This window comes from Argopecten irradians, chromosome 2, assembly GCF_041381155.1.
Source record: "Argopecten irradians isolate NY chromosome 2, Ai_NY, whole genome shotgun sequence".
Taxonomy (NCBI): Eukaryota; Metazoa; Mollusca; class Bivalvia; order Pectinida; family Pectinidae; genus Argopecten; species Argopecten irradians.
Genome location: NC_091135.1, coordinates 46,404,411 through 46,423,394, shown reverse-complemented (window position 1 = coordinate 46,423,394; position 18,984 = coordinate 46,404,411). Strand labels below are relative to the sequence as shown.

General features: G+C 38.8%; 1 protein-coding gene across 1 annotated transcript in view; it reads right to left on the bottom strand.

Annotated features, from left to right (window-relative positions):
• The window catches only part of LOC138315690 (hemocyte protein-glutamine gamma-glutamyltransferase-like), a 35,017-nt gene that overhangs the window by 3,801 nt on the left and 12,232 nt on the right, over window positions 1–18,984 (bottom strand). The window contains exons 2-13 of the mRNA XM_069256906.1: window positions 16,784–17,041; window positions 14,448–14,566; window positions 12,979–13,104; window positions 9,095–9,269; window positions 7,784–7,922; window positions 6,208–6,314; window positions 4,789–4,951; window positions 2,690–2,793; window positions 1,941–2,029; window positions 1,372–1,570; window positions 847–1,007; window positions 251–387 (exon numbers count right to left, since the gene is read on the bottom strand). Of these exons, the coding sequence (XP_069113007.1) occupies window positions 251–387; window positions 847–1,007; window positions 1,372–1,570; window positions 1,941–2,029; window positions 2,690–2,793; window positions 4,789–4,951; window positions 6,208–6,314; window positions 7,784–7,922; window positions 9,095–9,269; window positions 12,979–13,104; window positions 14,448–14,566; window positions 16,784–17,041 (1,777 nt within the window). The remainder of the gene's footprint in view (window positions 1–250; window positions 388–846; window positions 1,008–1,371; window positions 1,571–1,940; window positions 2,030–2,689; window positions 2,794–4,788; window positions 4,952–6,207; window positions 6,315–7,783; window positions 7,923–9,094; window positions 9,270–12,978; window positions 13,105–14,447; window positions 14,567–16,783; window positions 17,042–18,984) is intronic.

The window sequence follows — 18,984 nt, the reverse complement described above, 5'->3', positions numbered from 1 at the left end:
ACACTCACCTATGTATAATTATCCTTGACCTCTATATTACAAGGTCATGTGACACTCATCTGTATATGTTACGGCTCTTCATCTCTTTATTCCAAAGTCAAATGATACAAACTTTGTTAAATTTTCTTAATTCATAGGTTATGTAACACCACTTGTAACTTTGTGTAACATGGCTCCTGACCTAAACAAACTAAAACCATGTCCAGTTAACGATGCATTATGAAAGGATCAAAGGTCATTTAACACTTACTCTTGTGTAATTCTCCTTGGTCTTTGTAGTCCTGGTCCCTCCACTTCCAGACTACAGCTTGTCAGTCGCATTGGAAGAGGATTAGTAAATGAAACCAAAACTTTGAAAGTTGATCCCACCTTGACCTCCTCAGAAACCTGTAGGTCAATGTTTTCATATTACTCTGTAGCACATTATTTTGATAGTAAGGTAAAATCTGAAAATGAAGTAGCTTTATAATCTTAACCAAAAGAAGTGATGATGTTTTACTTGGGTTATTTGTCATGATTTTTTATGATATCACAGCTGATTTCATATTACAGTAAAACATGTTTTTTTTACATGGACAGGGAATATAGCAGATTTCAAATTTAAGTAAAGTATGGTTTTAATACTGACGAACAGGGATGATTTCAAATTACATATACACAGTAAAACATGCTTATAACAAACTTCTTAGGACCAACAAAATTGTTTCATTATAAGTATAATTTGTTATAATTAAATTCTAAGAAGTTGAAATAATGTTAACAGGAAATAAAAATTACTACGTTATATCCATGAATTCATAGTATGTGTGACAGTTATAAAAATTAAAAGAGTTTCACTGTATTTACCTTAAGAGCGAGGTCAGGTTTGATAAGTCTGAAGTCGTCCTCACCTAAGGCCGTTTGATTAGTCTCCATCACCTTACATACAATATTGGTCTTAAAGAAGCAGCCCTCTATGGTCTTGGGGTTGTAGTTTCTAAATGAGATCTCCATTTTCTCTGTTACCTCTGATGAAAATGAAACAGAAGTTTAAAAAAAAAAAAAAAAAACCAAAAAAAAACAGAAATAAAACTTTTATTTATTTTACATTGATTGCGATACAACTTTACATCTACTTCTTTAATCACAGGAACACAAGTAGATCTGTCTCTATTTAGATACGAGAAGAAAAAATAGGTAACAGGCAGACAATAGCCTTTTTTTGGGTAATTAAACTCAACATTCTTGATGGGACAAAATTTAGAGTACAAAATAAGCTGCTGCCCTATCAGGATCTATTTTGTTTGTAGCAAATAGAGGTATAACTTATTTTCCACAAAAAAGAGAAAGATGTGTTATAATGAAGTGTGGTGACCTGACTATGGTACCTACTCTGTTCAGGGCTGAGTTTAACATTTAACCGCTGTTTGTGGATCTGATGAGCTGATACCCCAGTCGAGTAGAAACTTCGTAACATCCATGTTCCACTCACGGTACGGTCCTCTTTTGATTTGTTCTCCAATTCAACCTCCACTATAATGTTGTCTCCATAGTTTGCCTGTTCCTTATCTACTACCTTCACAGTGACATCCTACAGGTAAACAAGGGAAATAACAATGAAACAAGGGAGATAATAAAGTAAGGGAAGAGGTGATATCATAATAACAAAATAAGGGAGGTAATAAAGAAAACAAGGCAGGTAACAATAGAGTGGGGAAGATAAGTAAAGATAGTCATAACAAAAAGGAGGAGAATAACAAAAATAAAGGGAGACAATAAGAAAACGCAGGAGGTAATCGTCATACAAGGGAGGTAATTGTGATTGTTGAATAAAAGGGTTTATATACAGACTCAAATAGTAAACCAGCTTCTATTAGATGTATTTTTCTAGTAGTTTAATATGAACGTCATAACGGCTATAACTTCTAAATTCGAACAAAATCCTGCATATTGTATACTACCTTGCTCTCCTCGTCTGGTTGATTGTACATGTTTGCCCTTGTCCCACTCATATTTGCCATCATTACAGCTGCTCTCTCAGTTTCCCATCCTGTAAGGTATTTAGATGGCATCCTATAGTACGTACTAACAATAAACATAGTATAATGAAGTTTTACCTTACATAAAGGAGTAGATCCAAGGGTAGAAAGGAAAACATGTATTCCAAAGATCACTACATTAAAAACATTTTCAACTCTTTATCGAGGTGAATCAACATCTGTGCATTAAATCGGCTGTCTTGCCTTCTGATTATCTTGTCATTAGTAGTAGGGGTAATATTCATTTTCTGAATTTAGTCTTAAAGTTTTTCATATTTAAACAACTGATGTATAGTCCATTGACCTTCTACGTGTTTAGAGCTTGGTCTTTGTAATGCAACTTCTGAATTCTGTAGTCATGCATGCAGATGCAACTCCCCTTTGATGGATTTGAATAAACTGATAATATGATTTAATGATTTTATTAGGAATAATTGCAACCTTAAACTTGGAAGGTAGTTACTGTTATACATCCTTAATAATCCAGAAGTTGCTATCACTGTCCCTATATCCCCATATGGATTATCTCATAGTAACGCTGAACTCATTTCCAGAGATAAAAAGGCCAGTCACAAGCCTACAAAGACTTTCTTTGAAGATTACAGAGAGGAACACATAACTTTATACAGTGTACATATAAATTTTCAGGGATGGATTAGTAATGAACTCACCTTCAGTGTGTTTATATTGGTTGGTGATAACCTCCTTGCTTCCACCCCATGATGAAGTATCTACCCGACACTGCGGTCTATTGGTACTGATGCACTTACCAACTCTAAAACCAAAAATATGAAGGGTACTATAGGAATGGGTAGAGAACATTTATTTCTACTCAAACATTTAATTCATTCACCCCTAAAATTTTATAATGGACTCGACTAATTTTGATTAAGATGATTCTAATTATGTCGCCAGGGGCTAATGAGTTTAGCTACCTACATTTACAATATGTAATTTAAGTTTTTCCTCAGAGATCAAAAGTTTTTGTACATGATTCTAATTCAAATTTTTCATATGCATATACATTTGTAATTATTCTTCTTTGATTTTAACGGACTCAATTGTGGTAAAATTTATGTATAGAATAAAACTTACCTTATGACTTCATACCACAATTATAAATTACAAAAGGCATATGGGCCTTAACAGTCATCTTACTATTGACATAAAACAACAAAGTCACAGTATATAGTAATGGCTGACAATGTTGGCAATACAAGAAACTTATCAATTAAAGCTGTTGAAATTTTCAAAATACTTAGTTCAATATAGTACTCTTGGCCATTTTGTTAAATTGACAAGAAATTGTTTTATGACTTTGGACTGTTTGACCCCTGTGACCTTTAATGAAGATCATGGTCATTCATATGAATGCATGGTAGCCCTTCATCCCAGCATGCTACAGACCCAACATGCTGCCTATAAATAACAGGTCTCTAGATCTGATAATTACTGACAAGAAGTTGATTAGCCTATTTGACTCTTGTGGCCTTGTATGATAGTCAAGGTAATCAAATTGAAAAAAAATACTTGGTAGACTTGTCCTTAATCTCAGCATGCTACAGGCCTAATATCAGGTCTCTATAGGCTATTAGCTATTGACAAGAAGTCATTTAAAGAATCTAGTCTATTTGGCCCATGTGACCTTGAAGGAAGAACAAGGTCATTCATTTAAACAAACTTGGTAGCCCTTTATCCCAGCATACAACAGAACCAATATTGATTTATAGCCCTTCTGAGCAGATATTTATGTAGAATATATGAAGGGTTACCTAATTACTTTCCTATAATCAGAGGTAATCTATCTTTTATTATTATTTTTTTTTAATTTTCTGTTTCTTGTTTTATCTTTGTCTTTGGAAAGAAGCTACTTATATGACTTTCTGTTCTGTACAATGATGTCTATTGTGAAACACACTCTTCAGGTTGCTAAGGAATGTTATATAAATGGTTATTTGACACCGTGACCAACAGAATTATTACTCGTGACGTTTTGATAACCACACTGTTATCTTCATCAGACTTATTTTAATACCTGGTTGTAGGGATGAGGGGGCCCAAAGACTTTCGCATATCTACGACCAGGTATTAAAGTAAGCAGAGCAGTGTTGATAGTCCATTTAAAAAAGATAACAAGAGGCACAAGGGCCTTAATGGTCATCTGACTTCCTTAACTTAAGTCATATAAACATTGATTAGATATGGTGTCTTGGTAGCCGTTTTCGATTTGGATCAACCAGAGATGTAACAAAACTTTGTCAAGATCATATCAGGATCATTTCAGGCAATATTCAGCCAAATTGCAGTGGTATAAGTTTAGAAGAAGTTCAAAATGAGTTTTCAACATGACGGCTGTGGCGGCATTCTTTGATTTCAGATCAACCAGAAAAATAACAACACTTGGTCAGGATCATGTAAGGATCGTTTCATGCAAGTTTCAGCTAAATGGCACCGGTAGAACTTGAGAAGAAGTTCAAAATATGTTTAAAAGATGACGGCTGTGGTGGCCATCTTGGATTTCGGATCAACCAAAAAAATAACAACACTTGGTCAGGACCATGTAAGGATCATTCTATGCAAGTTTCAGCTAAATCGCAGTGGAAGAACTTGAGAAGAAGTTCAAAATGTGAAAAGTTAATGCACAATAGATGGAGCGTGGCGTGATGACGAACAAAACATGATGACTATAGGTCATCCTGACCCTCAGATGACCTAAACACATTAATAGTTGAAATAAAGTACATGGTTAGTGTATTATCTTTTATCTCACCCGGTCCTATCCACTCTTAATTTTTTGTTGAAGTACCCATATTCTCTCTGCCATGACACAATATCTGCATTTACTTCAGCGAAAATGAAACGACCGTCGTATGGTACAGTCACATCACCATTTTTAATGGCCCAGAGTGGACAGGGCCCACAGCAATACAGACCTAAAATTAGGAAAATGAATTAGAGGTATGCAATTGTAACTAGTGTTATTAGTGTACAGCGAAAATATGTCCCCCCTTTTAGGCAGTTACCCATCTGATAAACTCTTGTGTAGTTAATAATGTAAACTCGTTCACTCCTGAAGACACATTAGAAACTGTCTGATTCAAAGCCTAGAAAAGTTCATTATTAATTTTCAGGGTTGAAACTTTAACTGTTTATAAACACTTGTCTGTTTTTATTGATTTAAGTTTACAAGATTAGTAGGAAATGTAAAAAAACTAAATATTCATACAAATATATAAAGTCAATACCGTACTTCTTGCTGATTGATTATTGGCATGTACAAAACAAGAGGCCCAGAGGGCCTGTATTGCTCACCGTTTTTTTTTTAATTATTATTACAAAAACTCTTACAATTAGAAATCCATGCAGAACTCTAGGACAAGTAGCGATTTATAGGATTTACCTCTATTTCCCCTATTGGGCCCAGCCCCTCCTGCCCCGTAGGGGTCAGAGCCAAAATTTATACAAGTTCCGTTCCCCTTCCCCCAAGGATGTTTGTGGCCAAATTTGGTTACAATCCATGCAGAACTCTAGGACAAGTAGCAATTTATAGGATTTACCTCTATTTCACCTATTGGGCCCCACCCCTCCTGCACTCGGGGGGTCAGAGCCAAAATTTATACAAGTCTGTTCCTCTTCCCCCAAGGATGTTTGTGGCCAAATTTGGTTACAATCCATGCAGAACTCTATGACTAGTAGCGATTTAAAGGAAATGTTGACGGACGGACGCCGGACGCCGGACAACGGACGCCGCGCCATGACATAAGCTCACCCAGGTGAGCTAAAAACTCAATTAAACTTGTAATTGAAACATATTCTCTGCAATTTATTTTGGTCCATTCATTATCATATTATATTTCTAGTCTGTTTACTGTTGCTTGTCTCCTACGGAGTCGTGTCACATTCATTATCATATTATATTTCTAGTCTGTTTACCGTTGCTTGTCTCCTAAGGAGTCGCGTCACATTCATTATCATATTATATTTCTAGTCAGTTTACCATTGCTTGTCTCCTAAGGAGTCGCGTCACATTCATTATCATATTATATTTCTAGTCTGTTTACCGTTGCTTGTCTCCTAAGGAGTCGCGTCACATTCATTATCATATTATATTTCTAGTCTGTTTACCGTTGCTTGTCTCCTAAGGAGTCACGTCACATTCATTATCATATTATATTTCTAGTCTGTTTACCGTTGCTTGTCTCCTGAGGAGTCGCGTCACAAGCTTGCCAGCCTCCATAATCCTTATTAGTGAGGTCAGGCCTTGCCATCCACACATCGTTCCATACATGAAAATTCCTGTCAAAGCATAGACCTTGAGATGTAAATATGGTACAAACAAAACAATCTTCATGTTGAGCCACTATTTCAAGACATCTTTCCTCAAACAATAGATCACAATATGTTTTAATTTTAATTGCAGGTATAAACAATAATAATTTGTCCCAGTTTTGTAGATTTCATCCATTTGAAGACAAAAGTTGTCTCTCTTCGAAGACATTGGACGCAAGAGTTGTCTCTTACACGCATCTAGTTGCAAAATGCAGATTTCAGTTGCAAAAAATTCTGCCAAATACAGATTTCAGTGGTACCATTGACTTCCAATTGGTAAACAATTTGACCAATCACAATCATTGATTGCCAATGGCAGATGCTGATTGTACCTATAAGTTGTCTTGCTTTTGAAGCAAGAGAACTTACCATATATTGATTGTCTCCCCATGGTAGAGTTTTTTTTTCATTTTATAGATGTTTGCCACATTTTAAGCTTGCTCTTTTTGTAGACATCAAATTTTACATGTTACATTGATTGTTTATGCCTTATGTGGACAGAAACATGTCCTTTTGTAACCAGATGGTCGACATATAAATTGTCTCCCTTTTGGTTGCAAAGGAACACATTACTTGGGTTTTTTCTAGATACAGAGATTAAGTTAGAGTTGTCTCCCTTCTATAGATGGAGAGTAAAACATTAACGTTTCATTGATCTAAGTAGAAATGGACAACAACAGTTGTCATTTCACTTTGTTTAGATAGGTCACATTTCTGTATACAGCTGGTTTCCGGCTATAGGCTTCTGATTACCAACTTATGGTTGGCTACCCATTTACACCTGACTTACGGCCACTGCTATGGCCACGGCTATTGGCTACTTAGCGGCTACCAGCTACACATGGTTATATAAAGGGAAGCACACAAGTAAACAAAACTGGACAGGTCTTTTACACATAATAAACTATTATATCCAGTAACTTGCAGCTTACCCAAGTGACAACAGACTGCAGCCCAACCAGTCACTCAAATCCAATATAAAGATTCTTGTCTGAGCTGGGATATGTATAGGATCTTATTGAGTGTTTATTTCATACGATATTTAATGAAACCAGTCTAAGTAGGTTTTATTTGTTCAAGCCTTGACAAGCAAAAATTAAAATTTGAAGATGAGTTTAATAAAATTTCATATGAAATGAACATAAATTTACAAATACCTAAAATTCAAAGAATCATATGTTAAAGAGTATTGCGAAATCCAGCGAAGGGCACCATTTTTTCTTGCTGTCCTCAAAATCCTGACAACATGTCATTTTTTATGACGTCGTTTTATTGTTGGTCTTGACGTCACAATGAATTTTCAGCCATAGTAATTTTGTTGATGCTGTGACGTCACAAGGCTTTATTGCATGGGTAGCCATGCAGTACAGCCTCAGGTGACATGAGTGAATTGCCCGAGACCAGCCAGCCTGTAGGTATGAGAGAAACATATTTACCATATGGAATCTGAATCCATGTGTTCTAAAGGTTGTCCTTCCTCATCAAAGTGGTAGTCAATAGACAGAGATACATCTGTATCGTGGGCTGAAGCGAAGTTTGTGACACTTCGGGCAGGTATTCCTAAGGCTCTGCAACCTAAAATTAAAATGTTGTCAAAACTTCAAAACAAATGACAATAATGCTTACTTCAAATGGTGATTAATTCCCCTTAAAATCACATAAAAATGTAATATTTTTACTAATTTTTAGGAATTAAGTTATTCATAGTTTATAATTTTGTAGTTGCGAGTCTGTTTAGCAGTACTCGGTCACTTGCTCAGACAAATGAAACAATGGATAGTGGATGCTTTTTGCCAATTTTATTTATTCTATACATTTTTGTTGTAATCTTAAGTTATAAAAGGCGTTGTGGATAGCAATTTGAAACACAGTGACTTAGTAAATGTGGAGGGTTATCCGGTGTAGTGTAACCGTATTTGCTCTGAAAAGCTAGCTTGTCATACAGCAGCCAACAGAAGTCTATGTATAATTTATAAATTATGCAAAAACATGGCGGTTAATCATAGCCTTTGTCTTGATAATTTTCTATGTGAAGACAACAGATTGCAGTACCAGGTATTTAACAAAAATTTTATGGAAATATGTAGACATTTGTTATATATCCTGGAGAAATAAAATGTTTGTTCAAGAGTCAGACTCTGTGATGACTAGATGAAAACAATGAGGGTTTATAAGAATGGGAAAAATTGACAAAAATGTTCACATTGCATAATCAAACCATATTTAGGATTGTTGTCACAACAATAAAATCTGTATAATCAAATCTTAATCCTACAAATTCGATCAGCAATGTCGTCGAAAGGCAACATTTTAATCATATTTTTAATGAGGGATTTTTTTTAAACATTTTGAGTCAAAAGCATTATGTAGCGTAGTAGTGTTTTTATGTAGTCAATTACACTTCTATTTCAAGGTACTGCAAAAGCATATAAGTGTGCATTTATATAAGTTATGGTCAGGAAGTTGACCAAATCATCATTGCTGCAAGAAGGTCTTACCAGTAAAATTGAGATAATACATCAAACTGTAATAACTATTTATTTTTCTGTCTCTCACTTATAGATATTACTTCTCTATCATTATATACTGGCTATGTTTGTGCTAAAATGTCCTGTGTGACGTTATCTCAGTCCTTAAGAGCGGTAACTACAACAGGTCTGAATCTGGACATGGTCAGTAATAAATGTGAAGATTTGCTTAATTAACTCATTAGATAAAAGAGTAGGAGAGAATACTGAGAAACTTACATGTGGTCAGTACTCCAGAGAAGACCCAGCACTGGCCAAACTTGACTGGTGACTTAGTCTCATAGTACTTTTCCAAGATTTCCAGACTTCCAGTCCAGAAGGTAGGTTTCGTCCCTCCCTCGTAATCACCTGACCAGTTCCCTATCAGGATGCCATTGTCATCAGCATGATTCACCTGTAAAAACCCAAACATCATCAGTTACAAATCAAGTGTCAGATCAACATACCTATGAAACACCTCTATAGATTTTAGTGTACCTGATGTTAATAACACACATGTACAAAGTGTACAAATGTCGGTGAACCACCTGTACAAAGTGTATAAATGTCAGTGACACACCTGTACAAAGTGTACCTGATTTCAATAACACACCTGTACAAAGTGTACCTGATGTTAATAACACACATGTACAAAGTGTACAAATGTCGGTGAACCACCTGTACAAAGTGTATAAATGTCAGTGACACACCTGTACAAAGTGTACCTGATTTCAATAACACACCTGTACAAAGTTTAACTGATGTCAGTACCACACCTGTACAAAGTGTATTAATGTCAGTAACACATGTGTACAAATATACCAATGTCAGTAACACACCTGTACAAATTGTACCTGATGTCAGTACAACACCCGTACAAAGTGTAAATGTCAGTGACATACCTGTACAAAGTGTACCTGATGTCAGTAACACACCTGTACATAGTGTACCTGATGTCAGTAACACACCTGTACAAAGTGTACCTGATGTCAGTAACACACCTGTAAAAAGTGTATAAATGTCAGTGACATACCTGTACAAAGTGTACCTGGTGTCAGTAACACACCTGTACATAGTGTACCTGATGTCAGTAACACACCTGTACAAAGTGTACCTGATGTCAGTAACACACCTGTACAAAGTCTATAAATGTCAGTGACATACCTGTACAAAGTGTACCTGATGTCAGTAACACACCTGTACAAAGTGTACCTGATGTCAGTAACACACCTGTACAAAGTGTACCTGGTGTCAGTAACACACCTGTACAAAGTGTACCTGGTGTCAGTGACACACCTGTACAAAGTGTACCTGTTGTCAGTACCACACCTGTACAAAGTGTATAAATGTCAGTGACATACCTGTACAAAGTGTACCTGATGTCAGTACCACACCTGTACAAAGTGTATAAATGTCAGTGACATACCTGTACAAAGTGTACCTGATGTCAGTACCACACCTGTACAAAGTGTATAAATGTCAGTGACATACCTGTACGAAGTGTACCTGATGTCAATAACACACCTGTACAAAGTGTACCAAGTGTCAGTAACACACCTGTACATGATGTCAGTAAAACAACTGTACAAATTGTGCCTGGTATCAGTAACACACCTGTAAAAAGTGTACCTGTTGTCACTAAAACACCTGTACAAAGTGTACCTGATGTCAGTAACACACCTGAACAAAGTGTACCTGGTGTCAGTAACACACCTGTTCAAAGTGTACCTGATGTCAGAAACACACCTGTACAAAGTGTACCTAATGTCAGTAACACACATGTACAAAGTGTACCTGATGTCAGTAACACATTTGTACAAAGTGTACCTGGTGTCCGTAACACACCTGTACAAAGTGTACCAGGTGTCAGTAACAGGCCTGAATAAAGTGTACCTGATGTCAGTAACACACCTGAACAAAGTGTACCTGGTGTCAGTAACACACCTGTTCAAAGTGTACCTGATGTCAGTAACACACCTGAACAAAGTGTACCTGATGTCAGTAACACACCTGTACAAAGTGTACCTAATGTCAGTAACACACCTGTACAAAGTGTACCTGATGTCAGTAACACATTTGTACAAAGTGTACCTGGTGTCGGTAACACACCTGTACAAAGTGTACCAGGTGTCAGTAACAGGTTTGAATAAAGTGTACCTGATGTCAGTAACACACCTGTACAAAGTGTACCTTGTGTCAGTAACACACCTGTACAAAGTGTCAGTAACACAACTGTACAAAGTGTACCTTGTGTCAGTACCACACCTGTACAAAGTGTATAAATGTCAGTGACATACCTGTACGAAGTGTACCTGATGTCAATAACACACCTGTACAAAGTGTACCAAGTGTCAGTAACACACCTGTACATGATGTCAGTAAAACAACTGTACAAATTGTGCCTGGTATCAGTAACACACCTGTACAAAGTGTACCTGTTGTCACTAAAACACCTGTACAAAGTGTACCTGATGTCAGTAACACACCTGAACAAAGTGTACCTGGTGTCAGTAACACACCTGTTCAAAGTGTACCAGATGTCAGTAACACACCTGTACAAAGTGTACCTGGTGTCAGTAACACACCTGAACAAAGTGTACCTGGTGTAAGTAACACACCTGTACAAAGTGTACCAGATGTCAGTAACACACCTGTACAAAGTGTACCTGGTGTCAGTAACACACCTATTCAAAGTGTACCTGTTGTCAGTAACACACCTGTACAAAGTGTATCTGGTGTCAGTAACACACCTATACAAAGTGTCAGTAACACACCTGTACAAAGTGTACCTGTTGTCAGTAACACACCTGTACAAAGTGTACCAGATGTCAGTAACACACCTATACAAAGTGTCAGTAACACACCTGTACAAAGTGTACCTGGTGTCAGTAACACACCTGTACAAAGTGTACCTGGCATTAGTAACACACCTTTACAAATTGTAACGGTGTTAGTAACACACCTGTACAAAGTGTACCTGATGTCAGTAACACACCTGTACAAAGTGTACCTGGTGTCAGTAACACACCTGTACAAAGTGTACCTGGTGTCAGTAACACACCTGTACAAAGTGTACCTGGTGTCAGTAACACACTTGTACAAAGTGTACCAGGTGTCAGTAACACACCTGTACCTGATGTAAGTAACACACCTGTACAAAGTGTACCTGGTGTCAGTAACATACCTGTATAAAATGTGCCTGTTGTCAGTAACACAGCTGTACAAAGTGTACCTGGTGTCAGTAACACACCTGTACAAAGTGTACCTGGTGTCAGTAACATACCTGTACAAAATGTACCTGGTGTCAGTAACACACATGTACAAAGTGTGCCTGGTGTCAGTAACATACCTGTACAAAGTGTACCTGGTGTCAGTAACACACATGTACAAAGTGTGCCTGGTGTCAGTAACACACCTGTACAAAGTGTACCTGGTGTCAGTAACACACACCTGTACAAAGTGTACCTGGTGTCAGTTACACACATGTACAAAGTGTACCTGGTGTCAGTAACACACATGTACAAAGTGTGCCTGGTGTCAGTAACACACCTGTACAAAGTGTACCTGGTGTCAGTAACACACATGTACAAAGTGTACCTGGTGTCAGTAACACACATGTACAAAGTGTGCCTGGTGTCAGTAACACACCTGTACAAAGTGTACCTGGTGTCAGTAACACACATGTACAAAGTGTACCTGGTGTCAGTAACACACATGTACAAAGTGTACCTGGTGTCAGTAACACACATGTACAAAGTGTGCCTGGTGTCAGTAACACACCTGTACAAAGTGTACCTGGTGTCAGTAACACACATGTACAAAGTGTACCTGGTGTCAGTAACACACATGTACAAAGTGTACCTGGTGTCAGTAACACACCTGTACAAAGTGTACCTGGTGTCAGTAACACACATGTACAAAGTGTACCAGGTGTCAGTAACACACCTGTACAAAGTGTACCTGGTGTCAGTAATACACCTGTACAAAGTGTACCTGGTGTCAGTAACACACCTGTAGCTGATGTCAGTAACACATTTGTAAGAAGGATACCTGGTATTCTGAAAATTATTATACATACCTGTATTGATATTCTAGTATGCAATCTGGCAGTATGCTGATCTTACCAAATCAGTGAGTCTTCGTACAATCAATACAGGGTCACTTCTGCTTGCGGCTGGAAACTCCTCCCTTAACCTATAGTCAACCCTATTTAGGAGACTCAGAACACAGTCCAGCACTGGGTCATCAAACTACAATGAAAATAACAATAGGCCAAACAGCCTTAACGGTCATCTCACTTCCATGGCAAAAGTCATATAGGAAATTAATTAGATAGGGTGTCATGGTAGCCATCTTAGATTTGGGATCAACCAGAGATGTAACAACATATTGCCAAATCATATCAGGACCATTTTGAGGCAAGTTTCAGTCAAATTGCACCAGCATAACTTTAGAAAAGTTCAAAATGTGTTTTCAAGATGACGGCATCTTGGAATTCTGATTGACCCAAAAAATAACAACACTTGGTCCGGACCATGTCAGGATCATTTCATGTAAGTTTCAGCTAAATTGAACTGGTAGTGCTTGAAAAGAAGTTCAAAATGTGTTTTCAAGATGACGGCAGTGGTGGCCATCTTGGATTTCGGATCGATCCGAAAAATAACAACACTTGGTCGGAACCATCTCAGTGTCATTTCATGCAAGTTTCAGCTAAACAGCTCTTGTAGAACTTGAGAAGAAGTTCAAAACATGTTTTCAAGATGGCAGCTGTGGCAGCCATCTTGGATTTATGATCGACCAAAAAAATAACAGCACTTGGTCGGGACCATCTCAGTATCATTTCATGCAAGTTTCAGCTAAATAGCTCTTGTAGAACTTGAGAAGAAGTTCAAAATATGTTTTCAAGATGGCAGCTGTGGCAACCATCTTGGATTTATGATCGACCAAAAAAATAACAACACTTGGTCGGGACAATCTCAGTATCATTTCATGCAAGTTTCAGCTAAATAGCTCTTGTAGAACTTGAGAAGTTCAAAATGTGTTTTCAAGATGGCAGCTGTGGCAGCCATCTTTGATTTATGATCGACCAAAAAATTAACAACACTTGGTTGGGACCATGCAGGGTCATTTCATGCAAGTTTCAGCTAAATCACACAGGTAGACCTTGAGAAGAAGATCAAAATGTGAAAAGTTAACGCACGGCAGATGAAACGTGACAACTATAGGTCATCTTGACCCTTTAGGTCAAATGACCTAAAAACTTCATATATAATAATCTGAAGTTTCAGGACTTGATAATAAGCTAAAAGTCTAGAATAGTAATGCCTGTTAGCACTTTCTTCAATAAAAAGTGTTCGTGGCTCAGTTTCATGAACATTCCGTAAATTTAAGAAATCCCTTTACTTAGAATTCTTCATAGGAAAGCATTACAGAAGTTAAGAAAAAAATCAAAGTTAAGGAGCGCTTCCTTAAAATATGTAATGCTTTCCTATTGACAATTTTAAGTTAGGGGATCCATTTAAGTTAAGGAATGTTCATGCAACCGGGCCCAGATGTACCAGCTAAGATCAATTCTAAACTAAACTCTACACACCTGTCCAAAAGCCCAAGGTTTGGCTGAATTGTATTTATAGTTTCCAACAAATATATTGCCAGTATCATTTAATACATATTCCTTTAACAGGCCATCGTCATGCAGATACACCTGGTCATCTGAAACAAAACGTCAAGAGACGGAAACGTCTAAATAACACAACAAAGCCAGGTAAATAAAACACCTATAAGAAACAGTATACTATACATTTACAGTCAAACCTGTCTATAAAGACCACAGAAGAGAATAAGTAAAAATATCTTTACAGCCAAGTGGTGTTTTTTTTAAAATGACCATTTGTGACCATGAGAAAATAGATCAAGCAGATGGGCTTCTATATAGAGGTGGTCACTAAGGCAGGTTTGACCAATATATTATAGAAATAAACCAGATAGTCTGGTCTGTCATTACAATATAGAAGGAGACTTGAAAAGAATTCTGTCCAATTCCAGGGACCTTTACAAAATAGGTAATTTACAATATATTAAGAGGGGGGATATAAAAAAAATAGACACAATCTCAGCAATTATATAAATGAGCAACAAATTCTAAATCTAATAAAGCAATAAATCTTGGTGTAACCTTGGGTTGCCTTTTCATTTCGAGAACGGAGAACAGTAGAATAATTTGGATTACTTTTGAAAATTATAATAGAGTCCATGTCTAGGGTTTAGTACAGACTGAATGTTGGAGAGAAAGGAATGAAAGGAACAAATGAGGCTTTGTGTATAGTCTACTATACTACATGTATTGCATTCTGATCTATCCAGTTACTTCCCTTTGCTTGATTATGTCTGTACTGATAGAGTGAAGCAACGGGAGGTAACTCAGATACATCAAAATGTTTTTGACATGAAAACATTGTGTAGATTCTTTCTGTTGGACCACGAATATAAAAACAATCAACTTGAGGAAGATGGGGTGGGCCAGAAGGGAGATTGGGTGGGGGAGGAGAAATATGGGGTCAGGGGGAGAAAGGAGATGGGGTGGGAGAGAAGGGCGATGGGGTAGGGAGGAGAGAGATGAAGTGGGAGAGAAGGGGATGGGGTGGGAGAGGAGAGAGATGGGGTGGGAGAGGAGAGAGATGCGGTGGGGGAGGAGAGATATGGGGTGGGAGAGGAGGGAGATGGGGTGGGGGAGGAGAGATATGGGGTCAGAGGGAGAAAAGGAGATGGTGTGGGAGATGGTGTGGGAAAGAAGGGAGATTGGGTGGGGGAGGAAAGATATGAGGTAGGGGGAGAAAGGAGATGGGGTGGGGGATTGGGTGGGAGAGAATGGAGATGGGTTGGGGAGGAGATACATGGGGTGGAAGAGAAGGGAGATGGGGTAGGGAGGAAAGAGATGGGGCAATCGGGAGAAAGGAGATGGAGTGGGAGAGAAGGGAGATTGGGATGGGCAGGAGAGATATGGGATCAGGGGGAGAAAGGAGATGGGGTGGGAGATGGGGTGGGAGATGGGGTGGGAGAGAAGGGAGATGGGGTAGGTAGGAGAGAGATAGGGTAGGGAGGAGAGAGATGGGGTGGGGGAGGAAAGAGATGGGGTGGGAGAGAAGGGAGATGAAGTAGGGGAGGAGAGAGATGGGGTGGGTGAGGAGAGATATGGGATCAGGGGGAGAAAGGAGATTGGGTGGGAGATGGGTTGGAAGAGAAGGGAGATGGAGTCACAGGGAATGAAGGGAGATGGGGTGGGGAAGGAGAGAGATGGGGTGGGAGAGGAGAGAGATGGGGTGGGAATGAAGGGAGATGGGGTGGGGGAAGAGAGAGGTGGGGTGGAAGAGGAGGGAGATGGGGTCAGGGTGAGGGAGGGGCCAAGCAGGATGTTATACATACCTGGTAATACAGGCTTAGGGAAGACTATATGGAGGGTGAGGGCAGAACGAGGGACAGGAGCAAATAATTAGTATATTATACCATACAGTGATTGAAAAAGATGTGTACACAGGCTGGAGGAAGAAGGCATTGGGGTGATGGGAGGGCAAGAGAGACTGGAGGAGGCATTCTGTGCCATACCTTTACACCAGGGCTTCTTTACACAAGATGTAAAAAGGCTGCGGAAAAGGGATGGAGGGTTGGAGGTGGCCCAAGGGGTGAAGAAAAAGGGATGGAGGGATGTAGGGGCCCAAGGGGGTGAAGGAAAAGGGATGGAGGAATATAGAGGGCCAAAGGGGGTTAGGGGAAAAGGGATGGAGGGATGTAGGGTTCCCAAGGGGGCTAAAAGAAAAGGGATGTAGGGGGGCCCAAGAGGGTGAAGGAAAAGGGATGGAGGGTTGGAAGGCGCCAAGAGGGTGAAAGAGGGTGAGTAGAGACAGATGAGGCCTTTTATGAATTCTACCATACCTTTACACCAGGGATTGAACAGGACATATAAAGGCTTTGGGTGACTGTAGACCTTCTTTGCAGGCTGCATGGTTGCCTTCCTAAGTGTCCTGATTTTGATTCGCCATTGACCGATGATACAGGAAGGTGGAGAAGTAATCTCTAAGTTCAAAGTCGTGTCCTTTTGTTCCTTAAGTGTTGCTCCCCACTGACCCTGCTGGTCTGGCTTGGATAGGAATAGCTCAACTCTTGTTCCCTTGGAAACCAGTGGTTTAATACCTACAAAACAAATATGATATCTTACTTTGGACTTTCAAATAGAATTTCTATACTAATCAAATTTGTTTTCATGTGAAATTTATCAAAAGAATTAAGAATCTGTAACCCTATAGAGGTAGGCAGGCTGGTAGCCTTGCTTAAGCCCAAATGATATTATTGGTGATAGACGATTATAACCCTATAGAGATAGACAGGCTAGTAGCCCTGCTTAAGTCCCCATGAATATCATTAATAGATATGATATTTGAATATTCCCGCTAGGTAAACAGGAAGTGGGGTACCTGTTGAACCTTGACAGAAGTTGTTATGTTAGCCGTGTATAATTGTGGATCGCGGGGCTGAGTTAAATTATAGTGTATTTTATATAAGAGTACAAGTATTAGTTGTTTAATAACAACCATGTATATATTTATTAGGCTGTGTTTAATTTCATAGTGCATTATTGTGGTGTACATAGTGTTGCTTAGACCTAGTATTGATGTGTAGTATATTTAAAGGTCAGTAACGCGGGATTGTTTACTCATGTTTGCAGCCAGAGTTAGGTTGTTGTTTTAAGGCATGACCAAACTAGGTGACCGAAATATCAGTAAATTGTTACGGTACCTACTTAGTAGCGACTACGTGGGATGTTCTGGAAAGCATGACAGGACGTCGCACGGTCTATGCACGTGTTAAACTAGGTGACCAACTTATTAATTAATTGTTACCGAATAGGTATTGGTATGGTAGGGACTACGTGGAATGTTCTGGAAGGAATGACAGGACATCGCGTAGTCCACACACCTGTTTAACTGCGCAGTATAGTTTGTTCAAAATGTGCATATTACAGGCGGTTCTGTCCAGCCTCAACCAAGTCCAGTCAGAAAATCAAAACATTTCTATTTTGTTAAGCCTGCATCAGGCGCCGGTAAGGCTGTATTCTGAATTAAAATTAGTAAATTTTGACAGTTTATGATGAGCTGGGTAACCTTTGGGGCAAGCATTGTCCCAACGGCACGTGTACCAGTCACGTACCCAATCATTATAAATAGAGGGCCGCAATAGGCCCCAGTGAGACTGAAGACGGAAACTAGACTGAAGACTGAAACTAGACTGAAATTAGACGGACATCAGACGGGAATAAGACTGAGACTGGGTACTTCCGCCTCACATACACCTACGTCACCGCCTCCTCTAGGGCCACTTTTGAGAGAGAGAGAAAGTGAGAACTCTTGTCTACACTTTGAATAAAAGCCGTCAACAAGCTTCTACCCTACTCCTTGTCGTCATTTCGACCAACACAGCCATCCATAGGACGACAAGGTGGGGTAAGGGGTTATGTTATTTGGTGCTGCATGACCAGGCTCTTCAATATAAAGAAGAAAAGAAAGAACCTGAAGACGAAGAAACAGACGGCTAAAGGTAAGCGAAATTTCTCTACTTTGATTAGTACCTCTAGTAGCTGACCATTTTTAATGTTGTATAGGTATTTAGTGGTATAGTTTGGTTAGTTAGAAACCAGGTACTGTCAGTATACATATTTTTGGCAATATCCTAAAGAGAAATATGTCTCTCAATTTAGATGTAGACATGGCCCAATTAACTGAGCGTATGGCAGGTCTAACACAGACAGAACAAAATCAAAGTATGCCCACAGATCAGAATATTGCTCAGGACGATAGTGAGGTAGTGTTCAGAAACATGGCACAACATTTTAAGAACTTCTCTGCAGCTATGACAGCACAGGGAGTTTTCCAGGTCGTTAGGTCATTTGAGGGTGACCCCACTAAATTCAAGACCTGGATAAAAGAAATAGAAAAATACGCGAAATTAGTAGGGCTAGATGACAAGGAAATCCCTAAAATAGCGTATCAAACAAGTGTAGGTTCAGTAGGGGATTTTATCAATCGATATTTAGACGATTTAGAGGGAGATCTGTCTTGGGAGGACCTTAAGAAACTCCT